This window comes from Mytilus trossulus, chromosome 3 (assembly GCF_036588685.1).
Source record: "Mytilus trossulus isolate FHL-02 chromosome 3, PNRI_Mtr1.1.1.hap1, whole genome shotgun sequence".
NCBI classification, from domain to species: Eukaryota; Metazoa; Mollusca; class Bivalvia; order Mytilida; family Mytilidae; genus Mytilus; species Mytilus trossulus.
The window spans coordinates 2002148-2027212 of record NC_086375.1 but is presented as its reverse complement, the minus strand read 5'-3'; the positions used below and the strand labels follow the sequence as shown (position 1 = coordinate 2027212).

Sequence of the window (25065 nt, the reverse complement as noted above, 5' to 3'; positions counted from 1 at the left end):
TGATTTCATTCATAGTACAAAATGGCTCAAAATATTTAATTTGAAAGCTGGTAAATGATTTCTTTCCTTTTCAGTTTACCATGGTTAGACAAAAGTCAAGACTATGGCTCAATAAACCCAAATCTGGTGGAAAATCACAAAAAAGTCCTCAATATAAGATCTACCCGAAAACTCCACCAGCGTAACTGCATGTATATACTTCATCACCAGGTTCATCTAACTAGAGGCTCTCAAGAGCCTGTGTCGCTCACCGTGGTTTATTTGCATATTATACAATGGAAATAGATGGATTCATAAAAAAAACATTTTTTGGTGATGGTGATGTGTTTGCAGATCATACTTTACTGATCATTCTTGTTACTTACAATTTTATCTATCTGTAATTAACTTGGCTTTTTGGTTACAGAGGAAAACACTTTGTAAAAACTTACCAACATTTACCAAATTAATGAAAATTGCTAAAAATTGACTATAAAGGGCAATACCTCCTTCAGGGATCAAGTGACCATTTTGGTAATGTTGACTTATTTGTAGATCTTAATTTGCTAGACATTATTGCTGTTTACAATTTATCTCTATCTATAATAGTATTCAAGATAATAACCAAATACGGCTAAATTTCTTTAAAAATTACCAAAAGGGGGGGGGGGGGGCTGGGGCAGCAACCCAACAACCCAACAATCAGTAGAACAATTCATCTGAAAATTTCAGGGCAGATAGATAGTTACTAGAAAAACAAGTTAACCCTGTAAGATATGCTTTAAATGCTTTGGTTTCAAAGTTAAAAGCCAAAATCTACATGTTACCCCTATGTTCTATTTTTAGCCATGGCGGCCATCTTGGTTATTTTGGCGGGTCAACGCACACAATTTCTAAACTATATACCCTAATAATGAGTTTGGCTAAGTTTCGTTAAATTTGGTCTAGTAGTTTCAGAGGAGAAGATTTTTATAAAAGATAACAATAATTTATGAAAAATTTGTAAAAAAAGACTATTAAGGGCAATAACTCCTTAAGGGGTAAATTAACTGTTTTGATCATGTTGACTTATTAGTAAATCTTACTTTGCTGAACATAATTGCTTTTTTACAGTTTATCTCTTTCTATAATTATTTTCAAGATAATAACCGAACTAAAACGGACAAAATTTCCTTAAAATTACCAGTTCAGGGGAAGCAACCCAACAACCCATTGGACTAGTTTGAATCTCGGTCTATTTCTGTAATTTATTCTTACATACTTTTGATTTTTTAACCCTGTATGCGTACATTGCCTAGGTAAATTTTAAAATTGTTTGTATGCACATTGAACGACAAATTTATGTGACGTATATAACTTTTCTGACGTCAGACACTCAACTCAATCCATGAGTTCGTAGATAGTAGATGTTTTTGTGTCCTGTTAAATTGTTCCTTTTAAAATTGTTATACGATGATGACTGATGTACCCATATTTTGACTATTTTATTAATTGTGACTGTTTATTTAACGCATCATGTAAATGTAGCGGAATTTGATGAGACTGTTATTAAAGTGAAAGGGTTAGCGCTATAGAACCAGGTTTAATCCACCATTTTCTACATTTGAAAATGCCTGTACAAAGTCAGGAATATGACAGTTCTTGTCCATTCGTTTCTGATGCGATTTTTTTTTTGATTTTGCCATGTGATTATGGACTTTCCAAATTGATTTTCCTCTGAGTTCAGTATTTTTGTGATTTTACTTTTTGTCTGATTCATCTAAAAATTTCAGGGCAGATAGATCTTGACCTAATAAACAACTTCACACCATGTCAGATTTGCTCTAAATGCTTTTGTTTCAGAGTTATAGGCCAAAATATACATTTTACCCCTATGTTTTATTTTTAGCCATGGCGGTCATCTTGGTTATTTTGGCGGGTCACTAGATAAAAAAAACTAGATACCTCAATGATGATTGTGGCCAAGTTTGGTTAAATTTGGCCTAGTAGTTTCAGCGCAGAAGATTTTTGTAAAAGTTAACGACGACGGAAGACGGACGACGCCGGACGCCAAGTGATGGGAAAAGCTCACTTGGCTCTTTGGGCCAGGTGAGCTAAAAAGCATTCGTGCACGCCGCAAAAATGCATCACTCCAAAAAGAATTAGAATACTCTCTCCATATAAACACTCACCGGAATCTTTTTCATCGAATGAAAACACAACTTAATCAACAAGTAATCCTGAAGACAATGATACTACAATTGTAAATGATTTCATAACAGCGAATAAATTAAAAAAAAAAAAGTTCATTTGGCTGCTGAATTTCTATCATTTATCCAAATGGTAAAAGAAAATACATTTCCTCTAGACAATATTTCGCTTAACTTTTTCCTGGAAACAGTCAGATTCATGTTAGAATAACATCAGATTGGTCTGTTCAAATCATTCAATTAATTGTATTCCTATACAACTAAATTTAAATCAAAATGATTTGATAATAAATCGGGTACAGTCACCCTCCTTCATTCATACGTGTAATTTTTATATTCTTACGTACATTTGTCATTTTTTTTGTTATTTAAAGGTATACTATAAAACAAATCACATTTCACTTCTATTCATATACAGTTATTTTTCCACTTTGAGGCTCTATTTGCTATGTTTATCAATAAAAATGCACATTACTTAAAAGACTAAAATATGGACCAAATGACATACATTATTTTTGTAATTTGTCATCATAATAGTGTAGGTGTGTTTGAATTAAAAAGTTTCAGACAGAGACCGATTTATAAGAAAATGTATTCTTTTTTAATGACAAGCCTCTACCCCTTGACATGCAAAATCTGACACCCCGAGCGACACTTTATATTTTGATGAATAATAGTTTTAAAACCAATTAATTCTAACTAAGAAACTGGTATTTGGTAGAAGTCCATGAGAGGAATATAATTCTATATAAATATTACGGAGGGTAGTTGTGTAAAGTAGTTTTTTATACCGAAATTTGCATATAAAGCCTCAGAATCTGCAACACGGAAAACTAGGGCGAGGTGTTTGAGAAAACTGAGCACTGAAAACGACTGCTTCTGCTTTCAGGAAATAGATTTCGTTGCGGTTCCTTCCGTGCAATATATTTTATGGTACTGAGAGTTCTTAAAATAAGAAATTTTGATACTTGAACTTACCTTTTTACTTTTTTGTCGCTTCAAAATTGCCACCCCATGTCAAACATAGCCGACACCCCGCATGTGGCGTTCTACACGGTGGGTAATCTCTAATTGTACTTGTGCAAAAACTTGTGTTCCTAGTCACTGATAAGAACAACAAAACTTTACATCGGCCGTTATACCAGATCACATTAGAGACATTCGGAGACGTTCTACATCAGTTTTACAACACATACGTCTTACGTGCCTTTCATTAATGAAGTATAATTAAGTATATGTAATTGGCGATAGAACATGGATCAAATTGGATAATCCCACGTTAACAATAAACAGCTAAAATCAGAATAAAAAAAAAACCAGTTTTTTGTATTTAATTGGTATTTTTTTATTTTATTTTACAGTTCAAATTCAAATTTAATTACATCCTAAAGGGTAAAGTTTTTGGGACATTAATTAACTTTGTCAGCCTTTATATAATTATCTGGAACCTTACCACAAGCTTTTTGTGTGATTAGTTTGTAATGTCGGAATAAGAATTATATATATTTTTTTGTTCTTTTTCAGTTAGATAAGATGACATATATCTTTGGGATCAAGAAATAGGATAAGAAAATACAGTTTTTATTTTTTCTCTCTCTGTTTTTAAATTAGGATAGATAGACGTATGAACCCTATATGAATTGTTTGAATAAATCCTTAAAAATTTGATCAAAATCTTTCAAAATTTCTCACTATTATATTGTTTATACCAATTCACGGTGACACATGCATCTATGATGAGTTTATATGCATAAACATGAAACATTGGTTAAAGTTGGAGAAGCTTTTTTGAAAATGGCTTTAGTACATCCAAAATAAGTTTTGATGATTTTTTGCCTAAAAGAGGGACGGAAGATACCAGACGGACAGTCAAACTCATAAATCGAAAATAAACTGAAAATCCCATGGCTAAAAATAAAAAAACTAGACAAACAATAGTGCACATGACACAACATAGCAAACTAAAGAATAAGAATATTTATAAAGATGTGATTAACTGTTCCGAATGGATGGTTACATAAATAACATATAACAAATTATGAAACGGTGATCAATGTCACTTCCGAGAATTATTTCCTTCTACATGTAACTGATATTGTTGACATGCGCACAATTATCAGTCTATTCATTAGCTGATCATTTGTGGAGATGATGGATTCAGTTGCTGGAGGTAGTATACGTAAATATTTATTAAATCAAACTTTAGTGAAAAAACTGTTATTAAGCACAAACAACACACACACAAGAGTTAAAGACATAACAATTACATGTATGACCAACAATTATAATGATATCATTACTATACCTTACTTTTAATTTGGAAACTAATAAGTACTATTTTATTAAGCTCAACATAATTTCATTCTCAATGTTATGTATATATTTATGTTGTCTCTGGCGATTTTTTTAATGATAAATAGGTGGTTAAAATTATTTTATTTTGAAAAAATACAATACACATAATATATATACATGTATTGTAAATATTGCGTAGTTTGGAAATACGCTTAACCAAAAGTATTCAGAAAATGTGTTTGCCTAGGCACACAGCAATAGGATAGGTAAGGAGGCGAAAGATCGTTAGAACTAAATCTTGGTCTGACCTGCCTGTCACAATTAAAAAATTAACAGTTTAGTAGAAGAAAACATCTTGATTGTTAAGGCAATTACGCTTCAGACTAACAAATATTTTTTGTTTTCATTTCAAAAACTTAGATGACCTTGATGAAAATAGCGACATTTGAAAATTAAAGGAGATGACCAACTATTATCAAAAGTTGCAAGCTGCTAATTTCGTCATAGTTTTGCTCAAACTATTGTCATTGTTCTGTCCTATTTAATCCAAAATGATAATCATACTTGCAAAAATCTATTTAAACGTTGCCTTCAAATTCCAATTATTTTTTAAACCTCGGTCACACCTTACCGGATAGCACGAACGGACGCCTAACGGATGAAAATAAAAGTTGTTCGATGACAAAACTGTTATCTGTTGGGAGTCAATTGATGTACTGACCGGATAAAACGGACGTGTAACGAATCCATAACGGTCACACACCGGATATGCAACGCACGAGAAACGGATACGTACCGGATAGAACAGATGTCGTACGTACATCCAACGGACGAGTACCGCATAAAACGGACACCTAACGGAAGCGTACCGGATAAAACGGATGAACAAGATATAAGGAAAAATTAAAGGCGACAATAATAATACTTGTAAATCGCACACATATTCAAATGTTTCTGTGTAACTGGTTTTGGTTTGATTTGCAAAATGCCGCCAAAGGGCAGTGTCTGGCCTCAATAAAAGCTGCTTGATTGTGAAGACGTGCCTTTACTCTAAGATCGATTATGAATAATAAGAATTCATGAACCTAAAGAAACCTGACAAAGCAATAATTGGCATTTCTGACGCGAAATTTTCAATTGGCATTTAATCCGTTTCAGCATTTATTTGTCCGGTAGAAGTCCGTTTCTCATTCGTTCAACATCCGTTTTATCACTTAAACGTCCGGTAGAAGTCTGTTGGTGATTTAATCTTCCAGACATCCAACGAATGTATAACGGACATGTAACGGATACACAACGGAAACGAAACGGACGAGTAGTACAAAACAGACGCCTAACGGACGTTAAACGGACATTTTATCCGTTGGACGTCCGTTCAAAGTTTTGAATATGCTCTAAATTTTCCTCCAGACAGAACGGACGTCGACGGATAAAACGTACGCTTAACGGACATGCAACGGATATGGACGGACATCGAACGGATAAGAACGGACGTATAACGGACATGAGCAGATTGAAATAAAGTTATCCGTTAGGCGTCTGTTCGAGCTCTCTGGTAAGGTGTGACCGAGGCTTACAAAGATTCTGATTGATTTTCCATTTTTATAAAAATAATATAACACAGCAAACAGATACAATATGGGAAGAAAGCACCCATAAATTGTAAGAGTACATACATATTTTTACATTATGTCACACAAGTTTGATGTTAAGCAAGCAGTAAACCACCACGTTATATCCGCCTTTTTCTACATAATGTTATGCATATACTAAGTCAGGAATATGACAGTTGCTGTCCATTCGTTTTATGTGTTGGAAATTTATTTTGATTTTGACAGCTGTTCATCCGTCCGTCCGTCCGTCCGCCCCGCTATAGGTTAAAGTTTTTGGTCGAGGGAGTTTTCGATGAAGTTGAAGGCCAATCAACTTGACAATTAGTACACAGTTTACCTATGATATGATCTTCTTGTTTTAATGCCAAATTAGAGATTTTACCCCATTTTTAAGGTCCACTGAACATAGAAAGTGTTAGTACAGATGGTGCATCCGTGTACTATGGACACATTCATGTTTGTTATTTATTTACAACTACATAATTCGTTAAGAAACTTTAATGTTCCTACTGCATTGTTACGTCAAAATTGACGGTAGATTCACTTTGCTAATAATGTCGATCTCTTCTGGCGATAAGTCCTGACGTGTTATTTTTCTTTGTCCATGGTCTTATTGTATAAAGAAACTGAAAATATTTAATTAATATATGTATGTTATATTTTGATACAACTCGAAACTATTTTTACATAAAATATTAGAAAAAAAGGAAACCGGAAAACTTGTCAAACATTTGTCAAGTGTGATGTAATATAACAAAGATTTTATCAGCATTTCCGAAAATACTTAATAAGCTTTCTTTTGTTTTAGATATTCCTTGATGAAAATGTAGCCATGTTAGTTAAAAGCTTCCCTTTTTTTCAACCTTTTGTTTTTAATAATTTTTTCCTATGTTTTCGTTATATAACAATGCAAACATTTCCGATGTAACGCAAACATTTTGATTTCAATATTATATTATATAATCTTTATTTGTCATATAAGTAACATTATACTTCGACATAAACACAAAATATTCATTATTCAATTATATTATTCATTAAGTTTGTTATATGTTATGATAAAAAACTAAATTGGATTTACAATTTAACATCTATGATATTTTTAAAGCAGTGTTTTGTAAATATCGGCATTTGCATTTATGTCTCATGGTCATTTAATTGCGGCTTTGAAAAGTAAAATAACAAAAAACAGAACCCTTAGAAAAATTCAAAACAGAAAGATCGTTATCAAATGGCCAAAATAAAAGCTCAAACACATGAAACGTGTGGATGACAACTGTCATATTCCTGACTTGGTGCAATTATTTTTATCTAGAAAATGATAAATTAATTGGTTTTAAAGCTAGCTAAACCTCTCCCTTGTATGACAGTTGCATCATATTTATTTTATTCGACTAATGATTGTAATTATTGTCATGTTGATATTTATTGATGGATTATGTTTTATAACTATCTTTTATAATTTTCAAGACATAAAAATGGATAAAACAAGAGGCTCTCAAAAGCCTGAATCGCTCACCTTAATCTTTTTGGTTAAATCTCTCAATGATTATTTGGGCTCTTCAATTTATTTAAATGTTCTTTGAATCGTCCTATTTTCTTCAAAAGCAAAAAAAAAATCATTTTCTCCTATGTTCTATTTTAGCCATAGGAGCTATGTTTCTTGACATACAAGGAAATAAAATATAAAATTCATACTAGATACTCTGAAACTCATTTAGCCTAAGTTTGGCCGAAATTGATACAGCAGTTTCAAAGGAGAAGATTTTAAAAAGTAAGTCAACATGATGAACAAATTGTGAAAAAAGTCTTTAAAGGGCAATAACTCCTAAAGGGGTCAATTGACAATTTTGTTCAAATTGACTTATTTGTAGATCTTACTTTGCTTAACATTTTTGCTATTAACAGTTTTTCTGTATCTGTATTTATAATAATATTCAAGATAGTAACCAAAAACTGCAAAATTTCTTTAAAATCATCAATTCAGGGGCATTATACCTGAAAAAACAGTTACCCAATTTGACCTAATAAATACTTTAACTTCTTGTCTTATTTGCTCTAACTGCTGGAGTTTTTGAGATATAAGCCAAAAACTGCATTTTACCCTGTGTTCTATTTTTAGCCATGACGGCCATGTTTTTTGACGAAATAGAAAATAAAACACAAACTTTATTTTATACACCCTTCTGATTATTCAGTTGAAGTGTGGTTGAATTTGGTTGAGTAGTTTTAGAGGAGAAGATTATTTAAAGTTAGCAAATATGATGAACAAATTGTGAAAAAATGTCATTAAAGGACAATAACCCCTTAAGGGGTTAATTGACAATTTTGGTCATATAAACTTATTTGTAGATCTTACTTTGCTGATAATTTTTGCCTTTTACAGTTTATCTTTATCTATAATAATATTCAAGATAATGACCAAAAACTGCAAAATTTCCTTAAAATAACCAATTAAGTGGCAGCAACCCAACAATGGGTTGTTTGATTCATCTGAAAATTTCAGGGCTGATAGATCTTGACCTAACAAACATGTTTACCCCATGTCAGATTTGCTCTAAATGCTTTCGTTTTTTAAATATAAGCCCAACACTGCATTTGACCCCTTTGTTCTATTTTTAGCAATGGATCAAAACTTAAGATACAATTTATAAATTAGATACCCTGAGGAACATTCAGTTAAAGTTTGAAAGTATTTGGCCTAGTAGTTTCAGAGGAGAAGATTCTTGAAATAGTTTACGACGACAGACGACGACGACGACAACGACGACGAGACGACAGACGACGACGACGACGACGACGACGAGACGACAGACGACGACGACGACGACGACGACAGACGACGACGACGACGACGACAGACGACGACGACGACGACGACGACGACGACAGACGACGACGACGACGACGACGACGACAGAAGACGGACGACGGACGACGACGGACGCCAAGTGATGGCGATTCAAAGAACATTTAAACGTCACAAAAGGGCAACATCTCTAATAATGAGTTATTTTTCTGTAGCAAAAGTATACAGTGACAGCCGTGGATAGTTAACTAGAAATCTTTAGTAAATAGCCAATACGAGAGATTTCTCGTACTTCTATGTTATATTCTGAATGGAGATAAACTGTCAAAATGACCACCGAATTGAATCAAACTATCTAATTAGATTTACAACATACTTAACTATATTGAAATAATAATAAAAGGGCCGTAGTAAATTATATGATATGCATGAGATGGCAATTTTATGTTGAAGAAGTTAACTCTGACAAGTCTATGACGTCATAGTGACATCACAAGTAATATTTCAGAACTAAAGTCGACTACTTATTGCTCTTTCATAATAACTGTTTGAACAACGGTAAACTACTGTTGCTTTTAATTACCCATTTAAGCATTATTGTATAATATCTTGAACACTGTAATAGATAGAAAGACACTTTACATAGCAAAAATGATTCGAATGCCAAGATCTTCACATAAGTTAACAAGATAATTCGTTAGTCAACTTTTTTTAGAGGATGTTATTCTAAAAATGACATGCTTTGCAGTTAAATGATATGTTTAATATCCAGGGGCGGATCCAGGATTTCAGATTAGGGGGGGGGGGGGGGGGGGTGCAATGTTAAATTATTCGCGAAAATATTTTTGAGGTATAATTATCGAAATTATTGGAATATTCTGTTAGAGCGGATGCAATATAGATATCTTGCATGGCAAGCAAAGCGTGCAATTTTTTTGTGTTAAAGTTTCAAGCTAAAATCGCATAAATCGCATAAATCCACCCCCGTCAATCTACAATCACCATAATTAACAAGAAATGTGTAAGCTTCTATTCATTGACTCAATAATAGCTCACCTGACCAATAATAGATTTTAAAAACAAAAAGCTCTACTTTTGCCAGCGATTTCCATTGTTTTTTCTTTTCTTTTTTTTTATTCTTTTTTTTAGTTTTCGGAGGTCGTGCAAATTTTTATATACTATTTTTTTTACCGCAAACCACAAAATCGGAATTAGATCCTTACGAAGATGTGTTTATTTTCATGGGATCCTATGTAATACGGAAATACGAGTTGCATGGAGCCTTGATCGTTTATGCATGCTTCGGCAAACTTTACAGGTTGCAAATGAGAAACATATATTGATACAGAGATATTGAATAATGATACAAAATAATAAATTAACCTTTCGCTTGAACCAGTATTTTTATCTTTCATTAAGAAAGAATCTAATCAGTTACCAGGACTGTTTCGCAGTGCAATGATGATATAACCAGCCCAACCGCGGGTAGGGCACTTAAACCTCCTTCGTTGGAAAGTGAGTTAGTAATGTTTTGGAACTTCGATTATCAAAGAAATTGTTTATAAAATCAGCAACTGCACTGTAACAATTGTTTTACTTTCACTGCCAAAGCCTATGATATTTGTCATGAAACGCAGTACCGCGTTTGCAGGACCGCGTTGGACACCTTTTTTTTGAAATATAATATATTTATAATAGAACTTTTAAAAAAACAGTAGGTCAGTTTATTAGTAATCACGTTGATTCTGTTAAACTTACTAGTACTGTTTTATATATACTTCTTGCAATGATAAAACAGATGCAATGCGACGACCGTTTATTTTTCGTCGTCTGATCAGATACTTTATTGAGCTGGGGACAACCCATGCTTTGCAAATTTTAGGGGGGGGCGCACGCCCGCCACGCACCCGCCTTAATCCGCCCCTGAATTATCATTTAACTATATAAAAGAGGGACGAAAGATACCAAAGGGACAGTCAAACTCATAAATCTAAAATAAACTTACAAAATATCTTATAAACCATAAACGATATCTTATAAACTATATCCCAAATGAGAAACGTATTCACAACATACGATATCTCATTTGATAAATAAGAAATCTGAAAAATTTACAAGATATATCATAACTACTGCTAAAAAAAGATTTCTTAAAATATATATTATAGACTTTTAATTATAATATCTTATATTTATCTTGAGATATTTTGAAGTTAAAATAGACAGTATAACGGCTTGCCATGCATTTGATATGCCCGTGCCAGATCAATTTAGATTTTCAATGAAAGTTATCAAGATTTACTTGGTAATAAAACTATAAAACTATCAAATATTTTCCAAGCATCAACGCAATATAAAAACAAGGTATATTATTTCTTATTTAGCATCTTGTCATTGAGGTTCGTTTATTGCAATAATGTTAGTTTGATGTCAAACTTTTATCTTAAAACTTTAAAAAATGTCAAATGTAGCATCGTGTTTTGTCTAAACTTTAAATTTTTTATACACAATAAAAAATAATGTTTTTGCTTCTAACAGTTGATTGGTGCTGACAAAAATTTATCAAGAGCGTGTATGACTTCACACATAAGACCACAAGTGTTCCTTAGACACCGGCTAAAACATTAATCATGGCTTCAAATTCACAGCTTACAGAGGAGGAGAGAAACCTCATACGATTTAACTTGCTAAACTTTAAAGTATCACCTGACATTGTAAGGCGATTCTTTGACGGAGTATTTCCACCAGCACAATTAGCCCAAACTATCAACAGTGGTATGAAGAAGATCATAAATTTAAAGAACACAAAAAGAATCAATGCGGCGCAACTAGAAATATTAATGAGTGTCACAGGAACTATATGGCCACCCTATCTTCCTCCAATGCCATTGGGAACAAAACGTAAATATTTATAAAAAAAAGTTAATATATTTTTCTAGTGCACTTGCAATCTCTTATGAAATAGATGTTAAAGAATAGTCGACCTTTACATTTGATTGTGACATTCTACTTGTTGTAAAATACAAAAAGAAATGTGGTATATTTCCCATGAGAAAAAAATATACACTAAAACCGTAAACGAAAAAATTAAAACACATAGAGGTCATCGTAAATAATATCAAAATATTTAAGTACAATAAAAGAAAAATCGAATAGCCAAATTGAAGTTTACCACATTAAACAATCCACTTTTAGGACAGATGGCCACTATGTACAGTCTGTTAGCAGGAACGTAATTTTTGCACTTTAAACCTTAGCTCTAACACACATAGCACTTATAGTATGGGTTTATGGGTTTGATATTTTTTGAAATTCAACATCGTTAATTTAATTTCATATATACTTTTATACGTATTTATAATGATTAATATAGTTGAAGCTTTCTTTCTATACTATGTAAGGGTTGACTTTATATTTTTAGTATTATAAGATTCACATGACGAGTTGTGGTTACATCCTTCCTTCATTGATCAGAACTACGACATAACGATGTTAATTTCTCAAAGTGTTTAATGGTGTGAGTTATAATTTATTGAAGAATGAAAGTATTGAAAAACGTTTTTAAATGGCCCAAGTGTTAACTACTTTTTTTCTTTTTTTTTTAAATTTAGCCTTCTTTTTGTTCTTCGTTGTTTTTTATAGCTTCTTCGTCTAAGGACTTTGATTTGACATTGATGATTTGTCTGCTGCGCAATCTAGGAGGTTTATTAACACCCTCCAATGGATGGGATCAACTTCCGCCTCCGAACGAAACAGCACCAGGAGCAGACTTGGCTACACTAAAGTGGTATAGAAACCAGTTGGCCCATATGACTATAACGTCTATGGATATAAATGAATTTACAGACAAATGGACGCGAGTTGACAATGTACGATTTGACACCCAAACAGATAATTCACAAAAATATTGAACCCCGAGGAAAATTCAAAAAGGGAAGTCCCTAATCAAATAGCAAAATCAAAAACTCAAAAACATCAAACACATCAAACAGGCGGATAGCAGCAGTCATATTCCTGAATTAGTATAGACATTTTCTTTTGCAGAAAATTGTAGATTAAGTCTGGTTTTATAGCTAGCTAAACCTTTAATTATTGTATGAAAATCGCATCAAAAGCCATTTTTGAAAATTAAAATAAACTAAACTATCAAATTCCATTACATTGACTACGATGTGTGAACAAAACAAAAAGATATATAATACTAGAAGATAAAATGTCAGACATAGGGGTACAGCAGCCAACATTGTGGTATAATCTTAATCACTACAAACCAAAACATTTATTTTGAAAACATTAATTATGATAGTTAATAGTTATCAAAGGTACCAGGATTAAACTTTAATACGTCAGACGCCCGTTTCATCTGCATAAGACTCATCAGTGACGCTGAGATCAAAATAGTTATAAAGCCAAACAAGTACAAATTTGAAGAGCATTGAAGACCAAAAATTCCAAAATGTTGTGCCAAACATGTCTACGATAATTTAGACATGTAATCTAAATTACAAAAAATAAATCCCAAATACATGGATGGCTCATGAACAAATGATTTACGATCATATCAGTTCATGTAAAATCTGAAAGATGAAGCATTCTCACAGCAATGGCTGCAAAAACGATATAGGAAGTATTTTTAAGAGGGATACATTCTGAAAACATTATGTCAATATGTAAAATTGAGAATGGAAATGGGGAATGTGTCAAAGAGACAACAACCCGACCAAAATAAAAAAACACAACAGCAGAAGGTCACCAACAGGTCTTCAATGTAGCGAGAAATTCCCGCGTATGTTAATTGTACACCTTGTAAGAGGTATCGAATGCAGTTAAAGCTTACACGAGCATAAGGGAAGCAGATAATTAGGCGATCCAATATAATTACTAAATAATGAATTGATTTAAGTAACTTTAAGCAATATTGGTTGAACGACGGTAACGTTAATTGCATATTCATTTTTTAATATTTCAATATAAATTAGCCTTTAATTTTAAAATTTGAGGGCACATATAGGTGGTGTAAAGAATTGGAAGTTTGAAGTCATCATTTAGAAACACGAATTTTGAAGACGAATGGTAGAAAATATGATTTATTCCTAATTTCTATGGGATGAAATGTATGAAAAGGTTATGTTCTTTTGAAGATTAGATAGTCAAAAACTACTTCTATACTTTTCTCATTTTAGTCATTGACATCTTTAAATAAAGGCCAGAGACCATATGAAGTCACAGAAATATTAAATTACGATCTTGACGGAGAACAAGCAAAGATATTAGCACACGCAGAACTGACACTACTAAAAAAAGAATACATGGAATGTGAAAAGGAAAAAGAACAGATAGAAAGTGTTTTATCTATTTGCGTTAAGGAAAAAGAACAGATAGAAAGTGTTTTATCTATTTGCGTTAAGGAAAAAGAACAGATAGAAAGTGATTTATATCACTACAAGGAAGGTAATCTTCCGAAAAACATTGCAGGTATGTTTCATTCATATCAGATAAAACGTCACGTATTTTTAAGTCTCAACCTGTATGTCACGTTTTTAGTGATTGTAGAGATATTTTTGCGGGATTTAGCCTTAAACGTGTAATTTTCTGTACTGTAGGATAATAAATTATTTGACTGGTTGACTAATGCATATGAACAAAATCTTCTGATCTTCTCCAGTTTGACAGGAAGAACCAAGCTAAGGTGACAGGATGGCATAAATCTTGTCCACACGAAAATGGTTATTGGTTGCCCTGTAGTGTAAAGCTTTCCGAATGTAAAATAATCAATCCAATAAGTCTAGATGGGGTTTGATCAATAAACCCAGTCTGAAATATTTACAATTTATCCTGCTCTATCCACTATGAAATTACTCAAATGATTATTTGTTAAATGTGTTATCGTCCTGAATAAATTTGATATTTTCCACTGTGCATAAAGCAAACAAACATAGTATCTCAATATGATGACGATAGTGAAGGAGAATTCCAAAACAATTCTAGTTAAAAAAAAAGGTTTTGTAAATTTGATTGTCCTCTTGTTTTAGTTCCATATCGGCGGAGACAAATTGGGATACTATGTTTATTGACCGTCAGTATTGTATTCAATTATTAACGCTTAAATTTTCGGTACCGTTTTCTATTATAATTAAAATAAATGATTAAATGATTGTTTGTTTGCTATATTCCAATGCATAAATATTCCATCAACATACAGCATGAGAAGTTTCGCCCAACTTTTTGGAACAACTTTGGGGAATTTTGGATCCTCAATGCTTTTCAACTTTGTATTTGTTTGCCTATATAACTATATTGATATGAGCGTCACTGATGAATTTTATTTAGACGAAACGCGCGTCTGGCGTACTAAATTATAATCCTGGTACCTTTGATAACTTTTTTCGGCATTGCAGCTCGCCCAAGAAAAGGGCGGGGAAATTTTGACTGTCTTTGGAAATTAAGGGTGCATTTGAAAATGGCAGATATTACATACAAATGGTTAAATTGTTGTTTGATTAATCCATTAATTGATTATAGACGCTCATTGAGAAAATGAAAAAAAGTAAAGGGTTCCCGTTTATAACGTCCACACGAAACGGTTGAAATTTCAACACAATCGAGATATTAGAATCTATTGAACATTTGAAATTACAGATTTCTTATTTATTCATTTATAACACAATTAAAACAATTAATGTGAAATATATTCTCAATTGTAAAAAATAAATTCCACTTATCATATTTATAAATGTTTACAGATGCGAATGCACGTTTGGTTGAAACATGGCTAAAGGATGACAAAAGCTTTTATGAAACTAGGGGAACAGATTTTGTTTATAAGAAAGTAAAGGAGTTCACCTGTATATTGGTTACATCAAATTCAGGATTAGGAAAGACAGCCACTATCCGACATATTGCTTTAAAACTTCAACAGGCAGGATTTGAAATTGTTCCCGTTTGGTACAATTTCACAGAGATCCATACACTTAAACACATGTTATTGTCTGGAAAATATAAAAATGATTATTGTTGGTCTCTTTAGGTCCCTAATTCCTAAACTGTTAGTACCACAATCCCCACATCACCCAAACCTTTCTTTTGAAGTATTGAACCTTTTTGAAAATTCATAGAGCTCCATTCTTTTTGACTAAAACCAAATGAGTCTTCGGACGACGACGTAGACGACAACATCAAAGCATTATACGAAACAAAAACATTTTTGCGGTCGTATAAAAATCGTCAACTGATTACAAATGTTTAAAAATAGATTTCAGTTTAAGCATAACATTTAAATTATTATAAAACGAAATAAATAAAGCAGGTAACCACAACACAGTTGGAAATTTTCTGACTTCAAGTGAATATCACGCAAAAGGTTTTTTTCAAGGTCATTCTCCGTTTCTCTGGCAAATGAAATATATTGTTCATTTTTTCCTGTCTTGTTGCTGATTTATATTGCTCAATAACAATTCATTTCTCAAAGATGTTTTGTCCTGGTATCTATGATGAGTTTATTTGCAGTCAACTTAGCAATATTATGTAGAACTGAAATCAGTATGTGGATCATTACGGGAATTTTTTTTATAAGTACTGCAACTGAATCCAACTGAACCATATTTTATGTTGGATTTTGACCTAATAATGATTTTCCTAAATGAATAACGGGTTGTACATATTTTGAAAGTAAATTTAAATACCGAAACTAGTAGAGCAGGTGAATAAACTTATCATAGATACTAGGATTGAAATTTCCTAACCACAATACAATACAGTTGGAAATTTTCTAATTACTTACTCTGAGATTACTAATGAATAAAACATGTGAGGTTCCTTTCAAGGTTAATCGTCGTTTGGTGTACTTTTTTTGACAACGAAATGGCTAAAAATGAAAGAAGACAAACAGACAAACAAAAAGTACACATGCCACAACATAGAAAACTTAAAGATAAACGACACGACCCCATCAAAAACTAGGGGTGATCTCAGGTGTTGCTCATGTTCTAAAATCTTTTAACAGATCCGGTAAATAGTCAACATGCTATACTGGTGCAAAGGCACATTCAAAATAAGCCAATAGACAAAGAAAGAGTGTAAATATAAACACAATTCAAGAAACCCAACACAACGCGAAGGAAAAGAACATAGTTTTCACCTACGGACACAAACATGCTGTAGCGCAAGTTAGTTCAGGCATTCAATGTATTATATAGGATATAATAATGCGAGGAACAGATATAGGTGGGGACAGATGAATTAGACTGAACACTTGATATAGGTAGGGACTGATGAAATAGACTGAGCACTAACAAAAATGTACCAAAAGAAACGGAAAAGGTTTCAATATACATTACAAATGTTTAAAAATAGATTTTAGTTTTTGCATAATATTAATGAAAACGAATCATTCTGAAAAAAACATATCTGAGTATTTTAATTTAGTACAATAACTGAATGCAAAGGAGACACATATTATACTAGTATTGGATTTTGACCTTACAATGTTTATTTCAGACGAATGACCGTTTCTTGAACATGATGAACTACGACTGTAGTTTTTAAAAACCGTCATCTGATTACAAATGTTTAAAAATAAATTTCAGGTTTAAATAACATATATGTAATTTAAATCGAAAATAAAAGAGCAGGTAAACCGACATTACAGTTGGAAATTTTCTAACTTCCAGTGGATGACACGTAAAAGGTTTCCTTCAAAGTTAATCTCCGTTTGTTTTGGTTTGTTGAAGAACGAGTCTGGTGTGAGTAATGTTAATTGTTTTATAAGCATAAAATGTATCAAAAACAATCGACAGTAAGTTAATAAGATTATCAAGCAATTACGCCAACATTTCTTGATAATTAAATTTTTGACGATTTTTACATTGAATGAGAGTTCTAATTTGAATAATTCTAGATATTTTCAGAGTATCATGATTCATTTATTTAATTTGAGAATCATCACAAAAGCATTATATGACCTTATTGTTTTACACATTAGCTTATGACAATCGAATTTCTTTCAAACGGGAATATAGTTTTGTGTTATTATGCAGTAATCATTTCACCTTTAGAAATACTTTTCAGTAGTACTTCTGCTGGTGGACTTCATAGATTTCAGTTTAAGCATAACATTTAAATTATTATAAAACGAAATAAATAAAGCAGGTAACCACAACACAGTTGGAAATTTTCTGACTTCAAGTGAATATCACGCAAAAGGTTTTTTTCAAGGTCATTCTCCGTTTCTCTGGCAAATGAAATATATTGTTCATTTTTTCCTGTCTTGTTGCTGATTTATATTGCTCAATAACAATTCATTTCTCAAAGATGTTTTGTCCTGGTATCTATGATGAGTTTATTTGCAGTCAACTTAGAAATATTATGTAGAACTGAAATCAGTATGTGGATCATTACGGGAATTTTTTTTTTATAAGTACTGCAACTGAATCCAACTGAACCATATTTAATGTTGGATTTTGACCTAATAATGATTTTCCAAAATGAATAACGGGTTGTACATATTTTGAAAGTAAATTTAAATACCGAAATTAGTAGAGAAGGTAAATAAACTTATCATAGATACTAGGATTGAAATTTCCTAACCACAATACAGTTGGAAATTTTCTAATTACTAACTCTGAGATTACTATTGAATAAAACATTTGAGGTTCCTTTCAAGGTTAATCGTCGTTTGGTGTACTTTTTCATGAAGGAAGTGTCTTTAATATGTGAGTTATGTAAATATTTTGTTCTAAATGTTAATAACTGTTCATGTATATAAGGCAATATATAATTTCTCTTATCAAATGAAGGTAAGTACTATACTAGTTGCTCACTTTTTTCAGTCTTGTTGTTAATTCAAACAATTCTCACACTTATTATGCAGTCAACTTGAATAAATATTAGCATGCAGAAAGCGCACGTATAATTAAAAATTAAATTTCTGCTGGTTTTTTTGTATGTGTAAGAAATTATAGGTGGTTCTTTATTATCAAAATAGGGAGGTATAAAGTTTTGAACGGAACAGTCATTAAATATACTAGATAAGTTGATAAAATCAATACCTCTGCTAATATATTTAATTTTCAAAAAATGACGTTGATGATCTTCAGGTATCTTCGATACGTGGGAACAGCCTTTGGTGGCCAAATGCTGTAATTATACGGACTGAAGAATGATATGGTGTCACACTCTTTGAAAATATCGTGTAATTCACTAATGGGTATTTGACCCAGTTTACATAATAATTGATGCCTACCATTATTCTTATTCATATTTCGCCTTCGGTCTCAAGTAATGAATTAGCTTAACTTCTCTTTGAGGGGTGAAGCTTACATATAATATCTCTGTTTAAAGAAACAAACTATACCTGACCACACCATAGCTGGCCAGTGACCTTGACCCTAGTATATAAGCACCTGTTCCATAATAACTTGTCATTATTTTTCTTGAGGGTGAAGTGGACACTTCACGTGAGTTCTTTTTAATTATTTTATTTTTATCTTAAATTTGGGAGAAAGTTATTAAAGTTACATTAACTTGTCTACGAAGTACGACAAGTTCTAATGTTATTTTGTTATTTACAAATAATAATTCCTCAATTGTCTACGATGTATGACAAGTGTTGATGGAAATGAATTTAAAAATTTCTTGTCTACGATGTATGACAAGTGTTAATGGAAATTAATTAAATATTTTATTGTCTACGATGTATGACAATTTTATATATTCATTAAGTTTTTTGCATTAGTACGATGTACGGCACATGTGTTACTTAATTCATACTCCTGTTTGTTAAACAGGTAGATATTTAAAAGTATTTCTATTCACCTGAAGGTCGTGAGTACTCTTCACAATTTACACGTGTTTTACCTGCACAGGTACACATTTTTGTATTACAATGGCTGAATTTGTTTATGCAAATGTATTGTTTTTGCAAGATGTTTAGAATGATGTTTACACTTACTAGGGTGATGGTTATGATTTTCATCACCTCTGGTAAAGATGATAAATTTAATAGGAAATCAAGAGGTATTTTGAATAAATCCTCTTCTTAAACAGTTATAAAACCTAGTAGTTTTATAATAGGTCATAATGGCATGGCAATTGGAAATAATTGACAAATTAACAAAACCTGTAAAAAGTAAATTTTAAAATCTAGTGCTACTTCAAAATCTACTTGATTTGTGAATGTTTCTCACGAAAGTGCTGTTGAGATTTAAGATAGGCATGTATATTGTTACATTTACTCATTATTATTAATGTAGTAAAGAACCTGTATGAATCATGAGGTTTGAGACAGTTTCACTGCCTTCAACTCTAGCAGAGTTTGTAGAGAAACCTGCTGCTTTATTTGAATTTTGCCATTAGAGGCTTACTTTTATGAAGATTTAGTTCTAATTTTTGATCTGATCTAATGATACGGTGTATGTACCTCTTTTTGGAGTTTGTGCCATGGCTGATGATAGTCCAGCCGGAGTTGAATTTGATACGTCTTTTGATCCTGCATTAAGGTTTTCAGAAGCCTTTAAGGCTTCTTTTAGTGAGATTAATGGTCCATTATCTCATCCTGTTTGTTGAACAGTTTAATCATGATTTTGATAAAATCAGGAAAATATAAAGTTCATAGAGGAAATAATACTATCACACTGAGAACTGTGACAATCCTAGTGTGTCTAGGATAAATAAAAAATCGAAATGGCACTGCCTAGACAGACCAACTCTGTGGTTTCAAAGATGCAGGAAAACCAGAGATTCTTTCTTAAGGGGTTGATCATCACCCCTATTGTTGAGTTGGCTATTTCTTGTTGTAAGAATGAGCCATTGGATCTTGATAATACAAGGATTTTATTGTAAAATTCTATTTGTTTGTTTGACCATGGGTTTCTGGTTAAACCCATAGGAGATGCTCAGAAATATTTAGATGATAAAACTTTTTTGTAATTCTGTTGTGATAGTTGCTTTATCACATTTCTAGTTATGATTGCAAAAAGCAAACTTGTGTTTATACAAAGATTCTAAAGCAAATTATAGATTCCTTGGAAGAGGTTCCAGGTCTAGCAATTAATTTACTCCCAGCTGTTATGGGAAAGGCAATATCAGTTTTTTAACTGCAGATGCTCTGTTGGTCAACTAGTGTACTATACTAGTAGGCAATTCCCTTCATTGAGAGGGAGAGGTTTCCAAAAGGGAACAGAGAATTTCGAAGAGGTCACTTTTCTCAACCAGTTGCTATATATACAGTAGATAACTTAAATATTATGATTTGGAAAATGTTTCTAATGATCTATTGATATTAGATATATTAAGAAATGGTTATAAAATTATTTTTAATGATGTACCACAAGGTTTATCTTTTTGAATTAAATACATTTCACCTTTCATAAGGATGAATTATTTTCATAAGTCCAAAAATTGATAGCTAAGGGAGCTATTTAAGAGGTTGATCGATCAATGGAAAATCAGTTTATTTCCTATATTTTCTTAGTTCCTAAGAAAGATTGGTCTTCAAGACCTGTATCTATTTGAAAAATTCAAACAAACTTAGTTTGTGGCTAATCAGCATTTGGAGCAGGACCATTTTTCTTTTGTTTAGATGTAATTCTTTTTAGAATAATTATCTATATATATATAGAGAGAGAGCTAACATCTATAGATCTCACAGATGCATATTTAGGTATCATTTATGATTATATCACAATTTCCTGATTCATGTGGAAAAGACATTGATATAATATTTATGTTTTTTGTTTTCGATTGGATCTGCATCAAGATTTTTTACTAAGGTTTTAAAACCTGTCTTATGTATTTATGAAATAATGTCACTTAACGTATATACATGCTATAGTTTATACATTGATGATTCTTTTATTATGGATCAGAGTTTAGATGATTGTATTGTGAATACAGAAGAAGTGGTGCAAATGCTTTATAAGCTGTGCTTCGGAATAAATTTTGAGAAGTTGGTACTCATTCCTTGGAAGCACATTGTTTTCCTTTGTCTCATTATTGATACTGAGCTATTTAAGTTTTTTTCTGACAGATGAGAAATGGTAAAATTATCTCCCTTGGGAAATTTTTCTTAAATAGAATTGTGTAACTGTATTTTAGATGATTATATCATATATTGGTCTTGTGACGAATGCTTTTAATGCAGTATCTTTGGGAATGTTACATTGAAGAAACATGGCGAGAAATAATGTTGAAACACTGTATAGTTGTTACAGTGTTTATATCATCAATGGGCATGATAGGTGAAATTTTTTAACAATTTAAAATCAGAAATTAAAAATTTGATTTATAGACACATCTAAATAAGTTTTTGGATTGAACCAGATTCCTCTGACAAAAGAAGGATTTGGGATCCAAATTTGAAGAAAATGTTTCTGTTGGTAGAATTTATTGGAGCTTCTTTAAGAGTATGCACTCATTTAATATAGATTTCGTAGTATTGTTGGCTATATTTTTCTTTTGGAGAAAAAGTTTTAGTCACAGAGATCTCGAGTTATACAATCAGAAAATACTATTTCAGTAGCTTTTATTATGCAATAGGAGGTATAACCTCTTTGTCACGTAACACACTTACTACAAATATTTCATTATTTGGGCTAAGTGTTCAAGAAAGAACATTTTTATCACAGCTCTTTATATTCCTGGTAAGAAAATTTTGATGCTTATCATATGTCTAAAAAATTTACAGATTCAAAAGGATGGCAATTGAAAGAAGATGTATTTGTTTTGTTGTTATTACATTTTCATTTTCAAATCTGTAGATAATTACTTCATTGTCTTTAGACCAACAAGTTCCTTTCAGAGATGTTTGTATTTTTCATGATCAGAATTAAGACCTTATATTTTCCCATCTTTTTCATTGTTGGGGATAATTATAAAGAAAATTATTAGTGATAAAGTTCAGAAGGCTCTTTTGGTTATCCTTTTTGGCTTGCTCAGAGTTGGTTTTCTTTGCTAAGACCAATTTTAATTTATTTGCAAGTTAAACTGCTAAGCATAAAAACTTAGTAACAATGTTGTATTCGGAAGATAATGTCTTTCCGTCAGGAAGAGACTTAATTTAACTGTATATTGTAAAACATATAAGTGAACCAACACCTGAAGGGTTGATTGTGCAGTAGGGTAAAAACGTGTGTATTATACTCAGAAATCACTTTAATATAAACAGGAGATTTCAGAATTATTTGTATAACATATTTACTCTTCATCTTGGAGACCTTGCATCTATAATCAAGCATTATCAATATTTTTTGAGAAATTTCATTATTTGGTGTGATCAATTCCTTATCACCATCTAAAAAGGATGTTATTGATTATTGAAATTTTGTAAAACACAAGCTTTTCATATTCAGCATGTTTAATGTGAATTTTCCTTGTTCTATGTTGAAACAGACTTTATCCTTTAAGAAAAAGATGTTACTTAATTTGTTTGTTTACTACATGTATTTGTGTAAGGTTGCTTAAACCTGAATCTGCAATTGAAGAGTTAGATACTCTTTCACTTGGGAGATAAATTTAGTGCTATCTTTTTTAGGTTCTTAATATTCATTGGAGTATTTAACATTGAAGACTGTCTTTTATACTTGTGTCTTTATTTGCCTTGACTACATCTGCCTTAAAGTACTATCTTTATCAGCTGTAGATTTACATTCTATGTCTTTCATTCAGAGACATGGCACTTTATTTTTTCATATACATGAGTTTTTGAAAAATACTAGATCTGTTAGATAGTTTACCTAATGAGGTGATAAACCAAAACTTTGTGTTGTTAAGACAATGATTTGTCATGTTTTGTGTACAAAATAGGTGAGAGAATTCATCTAAGCCTTTTCGTAAAGTTTAGATAGTTAGAGAGAGTTCTAATTTTATCCTAGGTTTTAAGGTTAACTCATTTAGAGGAACCTCTTCTTAAGTGCATTTAGCTTCAGGATGTTCTATTAAGGACATTATGGCAACAGTTTTGTCTGGACATATGGTAAAACTTTTTCAAGTTCTATAACAGGAAAGTAAATAATATCAGTACTAAAACACTTTTCTTCAGTTGTAGTTACTGGATGATCTTGTGATTTTTATCCTTATGACAAGTTATTATGGAACAGGTGCTTATATACTAGGATCAAGGTCACTGGTCAGCTATGGTGTGGTCAGGTATAGTTTGTTTCTTTAAACAGAGATATTATATGTAAGCTTCACCCCTCAAAGAGAAGTTAAGCTAATTCATTACTTTCGAGCCTCAGGCTCATATTCTAAGAATGACCTTCATCCTGCACATCCAAGATATGCTTGGATGAAGGAACATTTTTAAATATAGATAGATTATCAAGTGTATAATTTATACGATGTTTAACTCGTTGATTTCGATTGATACGTTTCCCATGAGACCTATTATTTCGTTGTTTTTTTTCAATAATATTCATGATATCAATAGAGGAAGTAGTAGATATGTTGCCTTGTCCAAGTATATTGTCATTTAGACCCAGGGGATAAGCTGTTTGAAGTCGTTTAATCCAAGACAGTTCGATAATTTTACGGGAATCTTCAAATTGTTTATGCAACTGCCCTTGTTGTTTCTGGACCGTTTCAAGCGGTTGAAATCTAATAAATTTAATATTGTGGTTGTGTTTACCTATATGTTGATAAATTATGCTTTTGAATTTCTTAGGTTTTCGGAAGCGGTATAGATGTTCCTGTGTTCGTTTAAAAAAAAACTCCCGTCCTGTTTGTCCTACATATTGTATACCATACTTGTGCTTAGTTCATGTAACCAGATAAATGAGGCTTTGGGTTTTTCATGTTATGTCACAGGAAAAGGAAAGCGATCAAGCTCTCCCGTTCCCTGTTGACCTTATAGTATTATCAGAAGATAATCTAGAACAGGTTTGCCATTTTCTGGCATTGCACGGAAATATTTGTGGATATCCACGTGCATTTTTATTGAATAATCTGGCTGCAGCAGCATTGCCACCTTTAACACAATTATAAAAACTGCTAAATTTAGATGGGGAATTTCGATTGACGGCGGTTGCATTCATATTTGGGATAAGGTTTTTATAGCACGTGAATATCCTTGAAGGATTTGAGTTGAGTGTTTTCTTACCATTTCGTAAAATCATGATTATTTAAAAGGTTATGAGAAGATAAAATGAGGCCGAGAGTCATAACATTGAATTAAGAGTTACAGTAACGG

At 32.0% G+C, this 25065-nt stretch overlaps 2 protein-coding genes across 2 annotated transcripts in view; both read left to right on the top strand.

Annotated features, from left to right (window-relative positions):
• Nucleotides 1-4236: 4236 nt before the first annotated feature.
• Nucleotides 4237-24860, top strand: LOC134709871 (E3 ubiquitin-protein ligase DZIP3-like). Its single transcript, XM_063570001.1, has 6 exons — nt 4237-4338; nt 11424-11786; nt 12528-12754; nt 14069-14360; nt 15629-15825; nt 24684-24860. The coding sequence occupies exons 2-6, from the start codon at nt 11516-11518 to the stop codon at nt 24858-24860; spliced, it is 1164 nt and encodes a 387-aa protein (XP_063426071.1). The 5' UTR covers nt 4237-4338; nt 11424-11515.
• Nucleotides 17515-25065, top strand: part of LOC134709870 (uncharacterized) — a 27700-nt gene continuing 20149 nt past the window's right edge. Inside the window, exon 1 of the mRNA XM_063570000.1 lies at nt 17515-17626. The gene's annotated coding sequence lies outside the window, so the exon portion shown is untranslated. The remainder of the gene's footprint in view (nt 17627-25065) is intronic.

Bases quoted from the DNA above. Each gene is read 5' to 3' on its own strand.
- LOC134709871 (XM_063570001.1), top strand. From the start codon at position 11,516: ATGGCTTCAAATTCACAGCTTACAGAGGAGGAGAGAAACCTCATACGA. The intron at 12,755-14,068 runs GTACGATTTGAC...TTCTCATTTTAG, and splicing joins AATGGACGCGAGTTGACAAT to TCATTGACATCTTTAAATAA. The intron at 15,826-24,683 runs GTTTGGTACAAT...GTTATGTCACAG, and splicing joins CAGGATTTGAAATTGTTCCC to GAAAAGGAAAGCGATCAAGC.